This window comes from Falco punctatus (assembly GCF_963210335.1).
Source record: "Falco punctatus genome assembly, chromosome: Z".
Taxonomy (NCBI): domain Eukaryota; kingdom Metazoa; phylum Chordata; class Aves; order Falconiformes; family Falconidae; genus Falco; species Falco punctatus.
Genome location: NC_137586.1, coordinates 65,275,626 through 65,287,571, shown reverse-complemented (window position 1 = coordinate 65,287,571; position 11,946 = coordinate 65,275,626). Strand labels below are relative to the sequence as shown.

General features: G+C 39.7%; 1 protein-coding gene across 1 annotated transcript in view; it reads left to right on the top strand.

The window, feature by feature from the left end:
• Positions 1–408: 408 nt before the first annotated feature.
• LOC308056151 (zinc finger protein 474-like) overlaps positions 409–11,946 on the top strand; it is a gene marked incomplete at its 5' end in the record, with an annotated part of 33,475 nt that continues 21,937 nt past the window's right edge. Inside the window, 4 exon segments of the mRNA XM_080371069.1 lie at positions 409–528; positions 9,960–10,220; positions 10,223–10,555; positions 10,559–10,687. Coding sequence (XP_080227195.1) covers positions 409–528; positions 9,960–10,220; positions 10,223–10,555; positions 10,559–10,687 — 843 coding nt within the window.

Genomic DNA, 11,946 nt, shown 5'->3' with positions numbered 1-11,946 from the left:
TGCCCCGTCCCTGGTCCAGCCCCCCGCCCCGCCCCGCCCCAACAGCCCGGCCACGCGGGGGCGGGGTCCCGCGGCCGAGCTGCCCGGTCGGCCCCGCCCCGCCGGGCGCGTCTCCTCCCTGCCCTCTGTGACACAGTAGCGGCGCCGGCCAATCGGCGCCCGGGAAGCCGGCAAAAGATTTGCATGTGTTGACGCGTTGCCGTGGCAACGGCGGGGCGCCGCCGGTCGCGGTGGGCAGGGGCCCGGCGTCACCGGCACTGCGCGGCCGGGGACCCGCAGTGAGGGAGCGGGCGGGAAACGCGCTGCAGGTGCGCCCGCCTGGCTTTGCTGTTCAACCCGTTTCTTCTTAAAGGGTAAACTGAACGTAAAGGCAGCACCAGAGAGGCGCTGGCCTTGTGAGAATTAGGGATGTTTGAGCTGCCTCTTGGGAGCGAAGGTGATGTCCGGTGCTCGGCGCGCTGTCCTGAGCGTTTGAACCTGAGTAAGCCTGTGGGCCTGTTCAGGGCGGGAAGGTGGAGGAACGGTTGGGTGAGGAGGCACTGTGGTTTCCCCTCAGTCCTGAAGTCCAAGCAGCCCTCCTGCCCTGCCAGCCGGCACAGGCAGCTGGGGTCATCTGAGCTCAGATCCCAGCTTTTCTGTTTTTCACCTAATTTCCCAGTGAATCTCAGGTGGCAGTACTGATAACAAACCTGTCCTGAGCCTCAGTAAACCAGGGATTCAGTAATGCAGTCCTGTGTCCTGGCCTCATTTCATTGTATCTGTGGTTGACACCGAAGTACCAGATGGCCGGGTTCCTACAGAGCTCAGGGGCACAGTTATAAATAAGTGAAAAGGTCGATGAGTAAAGATTTGAGCAACTTTCTCCCCTCAGACCAGCTAGCTGGTAACAAATGGATGTGTAATAGCGCTTACTGAAAGGGTTATGCATTTATTTTCTGGAATTCATTTCTGCAGAGATTTGCCTGGCAAAACCAGTGTGTGAGTAAAGACCATTTAGCAGGTCAGATGTTCTGGTTTCCTAATTTTCCCCTTCACTTTTCGTGGGAAGTGAACTGAGTTCATATATGTGTGTTTCAAGAGGCAGGAGAATACAATTGCAATCATCGTTGGCAACTGTTTGGATACTGAAAGCTAGAAATGCTATTCTGTATAGAAGATAACCCTACCTAGCACAGGATTACTATTTGTCCCAGATAACAGAAATTTTCTCTTTCAGTTCTATTCCTGTAGTGCCCAACAGTAATGAGGAGGTTTGCTATAAAAGCAAGATATTTATTTTTTTTTTTAAGCACAGGTGAAACAGTAAACTTTGCTGTCATTTCCAAATGGATTATCTTAAAACTGATTACAAAATTTTACATGTCTCTTAATTTAACCCACATTATTTGGGGATATTTCAGGCTTCTATTCCACATGTATTTCTGTTGGCTCATGGCACATAATAATAGTTAACTAAAGAATTGTAAAAGGGGAGATGGGTCAATATAGACAGATAACAGCCTCAAATGAAAAGTGAGGAAAAGACCACCATTAAACATAACAAATTGCAGAATCGCCAAGGCCCAGTGGTACCAGGTAAAACTTGAAGAAGTTTATCAGCCATGGCCTCTGACACCAATTATAAAATACTGTTGATCTAATCTTGAGGAGAAAATAATGTAAAAGAATGATGTATTTAAGATATGTTACCAAGAAGACCCTTAAAATTGAGTATTCTACTACCAGTAGCCATCAGTCTTGTGCTAGAATGCCCTTGGGTATCATGCTGCATATGATGAGTTTTGATAGTCTTCCTAGCATGCTGTTTTCTGTAACAGATATTGTAGGTGGCTGTTTTCTTTTTGTGTCACTACATCATGGATGTTCTGCAAAGTATGTGGATTTGTCGTATTCATGCAAGATACAACAATGAGTATTTAACAACTTCTTGTTAGTTTTACCAACATTTCACAAAAGAAATGGCATGTCCAGGGTTTTGTTGTTCTAGCCATTTCATCTGCTTGTCTAGATTCCCTCTGTTGTTCTCTGTTATTGTGGTTTTCTGCTCATCATTTAATTTTCATATTACTTCTAATAGCTGGTGCATCTTGGTGAGCATAGGAATTGCCAGATTACCTAGTTGAATATCCTGTTCACAACAAAAGTCCCAAAAACCTCGTCAGCAGGAGCACTTTCTTACTATTGAAAAATTATTAAGGTTGATTAGATGATCTTTAGGGCCTCTTCCAACCCAAACCATTCTATGATTACATGATCCTACTCTGTAAAAGATGAGAATACTTACCCTTTCTGGTTATGTTATCTTGCATAATGTCATGGTGTTAATGCAGATTATTGAGAAAAGTGTCTTTCGTGCACTGAATCACTCTAGACTTCTAGTTACAGGCTGTCAGCACACTTACATTGTCATGCGTCTTCTGATTTCCATTGACTTGTGTCAGTTTATACAAGCTGACATGCCTGGCTTCTATTTTTTGTATCCGACAGACTCATAGGCAATGATGCATTTATCCATCCACCTACTTTTCCCTCCTAAAAGATCAGCCTACTTTCTTGAAATTATTGCACAAATTGCATACTCACCATCAGGATCAGTGGGGATCAGCCAGATTCTGCACACATCAGTCCCAGAAATGGAAATGTTGAACAAAGACACCTGAGCTAGGAAGTACACGTAGCTCACTTTGAGCTGTGTAAACTTACTTGCTTCAATGTCTGCTTGCTGTCATACATCTGTGCTGTGGGCAAGGTGAACACTCACTCTATTCATTATTTGATGGATACCAGATATGCCCTCTATAATTTGCATAGCACTACATATCACGGATCTACTACAGTAATGGACAGTGATTAAGAATGTGATGCGTAGTATCCTCCGTGTCACCCATTCTGGGAACATGTCTATGCTGAATTTTGCACAAGAGTAAATGTGGAGGCAGGGTAATGTTATTAATTTAAAATAGAACATAGTTGTGTTAAATAATTGTGTATGAGTAAAACTAAGGTAATCTTCACACTGGTAAGTTGTAATGCATCATTAAGTAAAATATGAAAAGCAAGAATATTATTGTAAAGGATATCTGACAGAGAATGGTGTTATTAGATCAGGTCCAGAATTTTTAATTTTGTCAGAATTTCAAGTTACATTTTTTCAACAAAAATGTTTCACTTTTTTCATATATTGTAACTACTAGCAGTCATAATTCCTTCATATACAGTTGTGATTCCAGTCAAAACAGAAGAATTCTTTCTTATGTTTGGACAGAGGAGGACATAGTAGTGCATAAGAACTGCTGGGTCACTAGAACCATTCTCCAGCTTTCTATGGCAACACTGTCATAAACTTAAACAAAGTTAATTAAATATAATAAACTTAATTACTGCATAATTATATGTAGGGTCTCCTCAGATGCCAAGTATACAATGACTGCTATTGTCATTAGTGAATTTTGGATTGACATATAAAGTTTTAGGTAGGAAAAGAATCGGATCCCAAGACAGACCTGGGCATTTTAATAGGTCAGATTAAAACTACAAAAGCCTTTGACTAGGTTGATTGTCTCATCACAGCAAACACCTTAAATAGCTGTCTGTCAGAATCATAGAAACCTCAGGGTTATATATTTTCCTTTCCTTACATTCTAATGAACCTTTGTGCACACACACACACAAAGTGGTTTCTCTCTTATTCTTGTGTAACTGATACGGGTGCAGCTTTGAAGGGGATTTTAGTTTTCTCCAACTGACACTTTAAACAGTGGGGAAAAATGTTTGCTAGAAAATTCCCAGACAGTTCTAGCCTGTTTGCATACATCACAAAGCAGTAGCTTTTTTGCATGTTTAATTTGTTTTTGAGTATTCTTGCCTTGTTCTTTTAGCTGGATGCATCTATATTTAATGAAGGTGTAACTACCAGCCTCTGGGCTGCAGATAGATGCACGTATAGCAGTACCTCCTCCCCCGCACTGATCCTCCGATGGAACAAGCTTCATGCTTAGATGTTTCTGAGCGTGCATTACTCATAAGACATTTAAGCCAGGCTGCTGTGATGTTAGCTTTTACAGACTTACAAAGTCTTGAAGCTTCCAGAAGTGGGAGTGAATCATGCCAATATTTGTGTGTTCAGAGCTTGCAAATCATTTCTTGAGAGAGGATGATGCATAAAAACATGGGTCTTGCTTAGCTGTGATAAGATAAAGCATCCTGATGTAGAAAACTATGGATTTCCTACATCTCAGTGGTCTTTATTTTAGTTTAATGAAATAATACATTATTCTTTTCACATGACTGGAGGAAAAGGTCTAATCAAAGGAGACTCCTCTAGCCAGGAACTATAGAGAAAATGCAGTGCTGAGCTGGAAAAAATTGAGAGTTTTAATGTGTGGTTAATTTGCTAAGAATATTGTTGGAAACATAAGAATGTTTTTTCCTTTTATCTCTCAGTGAAAAACAGATCCAACAGTGAGATACTACAAATTTTTGTCCAACTTATGTTTGAGTACTTTGTCTTCACAGATTTCTAAAATTATTTATAATTGAGCAATACAAAACAATGTTTAGCACAAGGGAAAATAAAGCTTAAGATGTTGATTTAATGTAATTTGCTTTCCCTTAAAGAATAATGGGAAGCTTCATAGAAAACATTTTATTTGGAAAGACCCTGAAGCAAGGCTTTTTGGTCCTCAACATAGGATGTCAGTTTGGTCCTTTCAGACACCTCTTTTATATGTAAATATAATGAAAATGCAGTAAAAGGGAGAAAAAGGGCTTCCCATTTTCTTGACTGTAAAGTTAGGGGTCAGCCTTAGAAGTTCTTGTTACTGGACTGGTTTAATTTTGGGGCACTAGACAATCTAGGTTATTTCCTTCTCTTTCTGACTTGCTGTGTTATGCTCAGTGGATCACTTTATATCTCTAGATCTTTTGACCTCTTAGACTGAGTTGTTCTCCTTTGTCTTTTTACACTGTCCAGCCCAGACTGAGAAACCAGAATCTCTCGTTACTACTGTAGTACAAGAAATTGTTGCTTGTTTGTTCTCCTTTAAAGTATTTGAGACATTTGTAATTTATGAAACAATAAAGTCAGGTATTACAAATGAAATAACTTCTAGAATACTTGTGAATTTAGTCCAATTTACATGATCCATCTTTATTAAATGACCAATATAACAACTGTGATGTCACAAACAGAAAGCTCATGACCGAACAGTGAGTGCTGAGCAGGCAGAATGGGTATACAACATCTAGTGTAGTATTGAAGGCAAACAAAGGGAAAACTGAGAGTGAAGTGGGGGGTTGCATAAATAAAGGCTTATACATCCAGGAACTTTTGAAGTCAAGACACTACACTAACCAGTATCTTTTTGCAAGCTAAATTTAATTTATCCTTTTTTGACACTGACAGCCTGATCTGTATCTGGGCTTCCACCAGGCTGTTATGTTTGGATGCCAGCATTTTGGAGCCATGTTTTCACCTAGATTTAATGTATTTTTGTGGCCTGTCAAACACTTCCTCAGGCAGAGCAACCCACACAGACATTCTCATAACTGTCGTGTGAGTCCTGATCTTATAAGCACTCCAATTATAGATGACCTCTCCAAAGAGCCTCCTGGATGTAAGCCACTCCCACCTCAACCAATTACTTCACACAATTCTTTTTCATAGCTTTATCAAGCACTAATTAAAAAATAGTAAAGGAATCGGTTGTTTCCACTATTTGTTTTGCTTGTTTATGGTCCTCCCTTCTAAATTCAGACATGAAAAATTATCTCTGCCTTTAGAGGAAGTGAAGCATGCCCAAGGGGTATTTTCTCTGAGATGTATAAGCTTGAAAGCTCTGTGACCTTTGTTTTAGCTCTGTGTTTATCTGGTACAAGGATTTTTCTTGTCCTTTTCTCTGCTGGCAGGTGGGAACAGTGACTGTTAAGCCAGCCATATAGTTTAAATGGAGTTTACAGCCTAGTACAGCTGCACATGGAGAGGCTGTGATATCAGTCAGCATTAATAAACTGCACATAAACAGATTCCCCAAATTGTCACAACTGTTCGTGTATTTAGTCCATTGAATAAGCATGGTTGTGTCCTGGGAGAAGCAGGCTTGATGCAATGTGTTCTTCCACAAAGTAAACTCTGTTTTTTTCAGCTGGGAGGACTCCATGTGGAATTCTAGCTAAGTCAAATGCAGTAGTGTTCAGGATTCATTGGAAACAGCCGATTTAATCCCCCAGCTAGAACAAGTATGTTTTGTTCAATTCAATCAAGGAATCCAGGCTTATAAAATGACCTTATAATGGGTTTTGAGGAATTGTTTACATGACAGAATGAAGAGAGATGAAAAACAGAGAGGGTGACTCTTCAGAAACGGGCTTCATACAGGAAATAGGAAACGTATGTGTCAACTTTGCTTCCAAGGTCCAACACTGACATGAAAGAAGACATAAAGAAGGCCATTTCAGGCAATAAGTTTCAACTTGCTGTATAGGTTGAATCACACATGGCAGCTAAGAGAAGGCAGCATTACTGAAGCATAAGTAATATATGATTACTTATCTGAAGTAAATAAAAAACATACTGAAGGATAAGAATGCTATTGTTGCAATTTCTGGTTAGGATAAGCTTAAAAATAGTGTTCCCTCTTCAGGACAAGAAGGTAAGAGATGTACTGAGCTATCTGCACTCTTACTCTGTTCTGTTTTGGATAAAGTGAAGCTCTCAGCCTGATGCTGAACTAGCTGTAGTATTTCACTTGCTTGCAATTAAATCGAACTCATCCATTAGTTGCAAGTGCCCTGTCACTGCAGTTCATGAGATTGTCTTTAAGTATCGTAATCAGTGGAACTACAGAGGAGACGAACTTTTTCCCACAGCTATATGCAATGCTCAGCTGTGCCTTCCCACTTCATTAAATAACATGTTGCAATATTTTTATAAGAAAAAAGTAAGAAAGTTTTATTCTTTGAAAACAAATGTTAAATCCCAATCCTGATTTACTTCCACATCTTTACCACTGAACTTGAGAAAAGAACTGCTCATATGCCTTTTCATTTCACACTAAATTTATAGGAAGTTTCCAAATAATAACGGTCAACTTGGCAGGAATAAAAGTAGACCAAATGGTGTAATCCCCACAAGGAAGCATAATTCTCTTATGAAGTATTTACAATAGCAAGCCTGGAAACCCAACAATAGGGTATATTGTTAATAGGTTGTTTATAGCATCTTTTATTGACTGATTCATTCTTAATGGTAACAGATTTAGTCACCTAACATTCTTATGTTGCAGGCAGCTTGATGTCCACTGTTGCTTTAAGAATCCTCTCAGGTAGCAGAAAGTATAGTTCTGACATAAATAAATAAATAGGACATAAATAGGACCTTGCAAAGTTCAGAAGTTCCCTGAAATGTGGCTGATCTTTCTGATGCTCCTTTCCTGTGACCCTCCAATAACCCTTATCTCCCCTGCCTTCATGACCCTTTAATGTTTCCCTGGCTTTCCATTCCCTTCATCCTCCTAAAGAGCTTGGCTACTTCCCAACTTGGATTCATCTAGCAGGCCACACTCCTTGGAAATTCTCCCAGTCTTTGAAAGGGCTTTGCAATAGAGTAGCCTCAATGTTAGCTTGCAAATTTAAATGTCATACATTGTTGAACCATTCACCTAACTGAATCACATGCATAATGTTGAAACTGGCAAACTCCTGCAGTGGCAAGCTGTGGTACAAAGTGATCAAACTTCTATGAAGTTAAGATAGAAAATTTAGAGCTTCTAAAAAGAAAACAAGGGAAAGGCTTTGGGATTTGTTGTACAAATAGCTTTTATAATACTTTGTACACAGTTAGCAAGTTTTTTGCATGAAGGGAACATTGCTGGTGAGGGCAAAAATGGGATAGCACCAGTGCAAAGCCAGACAGCTTCCTGAGTATTATTAATTGCTACTGTCCAAACTGCTTGTAACATTTGTTTGTTAGTTTTTCTTATGCTTTTCCACTGGATATTTCACAATTATACATTGTGTAGGAGTCAGACAAAATAGGGTTTTTGCTATCTGAAACAGAAGTTCCAGTGCTATAGTTTTGTATATCCTTGTAACATGCATTATACACCTACCTTATAGCTTCAGAGATGAGAGAGTGCTACAGCCTTGTACTTTACCATATTTTTCCACAGACTGCAGTTGTCTAATAGAGTTTCAGAGCAGGTGATAACTTTGAGTGCTAATATAATATCCCTCAAGAATTTTGTTTTTAATGGTTAACTGCAACATACCTGTTTGCCAAGAGGTTTGTTCCAGTACAAATCACAGATTAGATGCTGGTCTTCACGTCTTCTAGTTTGAATACAAACAAATCTGAGCTTCACAGGAGATTTTGTAGAATGAGAAAGTGTCACAAGTCACTGGATATGCAACTTTGTGAATAGCTAAGCAAGCAGTGTAAACACAGCAATCTAAATATCTTTGCATGCCTGGCAGGAGGACTCACCATGTGAACCTCATGATAATTTGTTTTTTCATGCTTGTCCGTCTCCTTAAGATATCCCCTAGAATATTTATGAGAGACTAGATCAGCTCAGTGCTTCTCAGTTGCACAGGCAAAATTTAAGTTTGTCATCTCAAAGGTAGTGACAAAACTGTGTCCTTACCCTTGGGTGCAGTAAAATTCAGCTGCAGGGTTCAAAGGTGGGAGTGATAAGGGTGAGAAGGCTGTTGAGTCAGAGAAAAGCCTCCTATGGTGACCTGACAAAAAAGCAGTTCAGCGCAGATCTGGGTTGCTTGGTTGCAGCAGAGAAAGTGATCTGAGAGAGATCGTTGAGGTCTCAGGGCAGGTAAGTTTGGGAGTTAGGAGCCCCCTAAAAGTTTGGAAGCATCAAGATAGTCTGGAATATTTGGTAAGGGCAAGCTGTTTCTTCTATTATAGATAAAGTAGACAATGGTGACCTTGCTGCCCTTGGCAGTCACCTATTTGTGCAAGCTCTTGCTTGCTTATGAATAAAACTAGCCTGCTAGTTATTTTGTGTTCTTGCAATAAAACAATGGCCTCTATGGTAACATGCTTCAGTCTAAATTTTATTTTCTGATCCTTGGAGGACCAACACAAGAGATTGTCTCTGTGAGAAATGAACATTTAAGTGATAGAACACAAAGTTACCTGTATACAGAAATAGACTGCAAATTGAAAAACTGAAATATGTTTAGCACTGTCTTCTTGAGACTAAACAAACACAGTGCCCTTAGCTTCTCATATGACATGTGCTTCAGCTCTGGTCAGAGAATTTGAGATAACACCTCACAAGTGCTGAGTAAAGGGATCTAATAATTTCCTCAGCCTATAGACTGGGAACACTTGCCTTGGTGACTCTCCCTTTGGAGACTGGACATTAAAATCCCTCTAGTAAGGGACTTACTTTCATTTCTCTTGAAATTATTTTTAACTATCAACATAAATCACTTAGAAATTAAAGACTGTCAGAAATACCAGTTCTGTCAGTAACTGAAAATAAAACATATCAATTATACTCAAAACCACATGTATTTCAGCAGCTTCACTTTGTGCAATCCCACTTTCTTTCATGACCTTCATGACTTTACACCCTCTGAGACTAGAATTTTGGATTTACATTGTTCACCTGATCATTAGGGTTTGGATATATTTGATGCTATTTGTCTACTGTTTGAAAACACGACATAGTTAAGGTAAACTGATCCTTGTGATAAACCACTGGTTGGTAACCTTAACAAGAGATACAGTGTTTATTAATCTGATCTGATTTAATTTGTTTCAGGAACTTGTAAAACCAAAAGGCAAAACAAAAATACACAGAAACCATGTTTCCCTGCTGAAATGCCCATTAGGTGCAGTTACTGAGCTTTGAAGTTCCCAGTGTATTCTGGCCCATGAAGCTGAATTAAGATGAAGCATCACGCTGACTAACAGACTTTCCCAAGCCCTTTATGTGTAGGAGAGAGACATTTCTTTGAATGTTGTACCCTTCACGGAAACAAATGTCAAGAAAAAGAATGTGAACAAAGCCTGTAATGCTCTGCCAAGTGCTGGAGAAGCCCTTGCTAGTGTGTCTAGCATCTTGCCTTCAGAGCAGGTTTCACCATCTAACGTGTCAGATCTTCCCAGAATTTTGCCCATAGTAGTACATCTAGAAGCTGGACCAAAGAAAAGGCGACCAGACACTGCAATAATATCAAAACAGTCAGGTTCTTCAAACAAACAAATTGGATGCCACTGAATAGGCCCGTCATCCCACCAAGAAGACCATGCTTCAGGGTATGCTATATCTGTGGCAGAGAATTTGGGTCACAGTCTATTTCCATACATGAACCCCAGTGCCTGGAGAAGTGGTCTATTGATAACAGTCAGCTACCAAGGCATCTCAGAAGACCAGAGCCCAGGAAACCCAAAGTCCCTACTGCTGGTTCCTGTATGCTTACAGCTGAAAATGAGGCAGCTTATCATAGTGCTCAAATCCAGCTCCTGCCCTGTGGAAGCTGTGGCCAAGCCTTCCTTCCTGACAGTCTCACTGTGCACAAAAAGCATTGCAGATGAGGTAGCAGTGGTGTGGGGCTGTTAAGTTCTAGCCCCCACAGATCTGGCAAAGGCCCAAGGTCTCAGTCCGGCTCAGCAAGTGAAGATCCATCTAAGACCTGCCAAGGAAAGGACACCATATTAGACAAGGTAAATTGCTAAGCATGTGCTGTATGAAAGGGTGTGGATGCATTTTGAAGCTAGGCACTCCAACAGAGACCAGGTTCCTATCAAATTTAAAATCACTTTCCTTCAGAACAGAGTAGGTAAAGGAAAGGAGAATACTGCCTACATAAGGGACATTACTTATTCCTACTTCTTTTGATTTTCCTGTTGAAAGGAAATATTTGAGTTCACTGTGGTTCTGTCAGAGTTATGTCCCCATAAAGGACCATTGTGTGCTATAGTTCCCCAGGAGATTCTGTTGTGCGGCTTAAGCAAGCTTTGAATGTTTTATGTTTTAGCAGGTATTAGATATTTGTATTTAGTTGACATGAAGTATGATGTTTCATTATCCTGTAAGCACAGCAGTGATTTTCAGTTTTTACTGTTATTCTTAACCTTGGTGTGGAACATGAATTTACTGAGGACTGCATGTTCAAAGGCAGCAACTCGGAATATAACAACAACAAAATAAATAAGACTGCACATTTTTTTTTCCACTGAATTTGATTCAGGATCCAAGAATTAAGAAGCTGATTCACATTATCCAAAAGCTACACAAAGTTTTGGAAAATGGCATATTTTTTCTCCATTATTATCTGCACAAGCTGTCCTATGGCCAGGAGTTCTGTAAGATAGATGTCTAAATTTAGGTCCAGTGTCTAAAATAAAAGGCTTTTCTTTTTTTTCCAATGGGTGTTGGGACTCCTGATGGCCTACATTACTTTTGAAATTGGGATTTAGCTTTCTCAGTCACCAAAGGAATGTGATGCTATGCAAAGCATTTCTAAAAATGTTTTAAAAGTCAGTGTGCTGTATTTCAGTTTTGCAGCTGCTGAATAAAATGGAGATAATAACATTACCCTGAAAAACATGAGAATAAAGACAATGTGAAGCATTTTTATATTATGCTATTTGAGGCCACTAACTGATATCTACTAGCAAATTAGGTCCACTCCTCAGACCTTTTATCAGCAAATTTCAAATTGCCCACAAACAGTTCAAAGTGCTGCACAGGTGCATCTATAACTATGGGAGAGGAGGTGTACTTGTGTAATACTGCATTGCACCATTTACCAAAGAACTGGCATTGTTCTAAAGGTGACTGTTTTTATGAAAGACATGGGTGTGAAGCAGAGAGTTTGGTCCATCACACATAACCCTACCCTCTATGTTTAAAAAAAAAAAAAAAAAAAAAGAGAGGGGCAGGGGGAATGTCCATACTTAAAACCTCATTAAAAAAACAA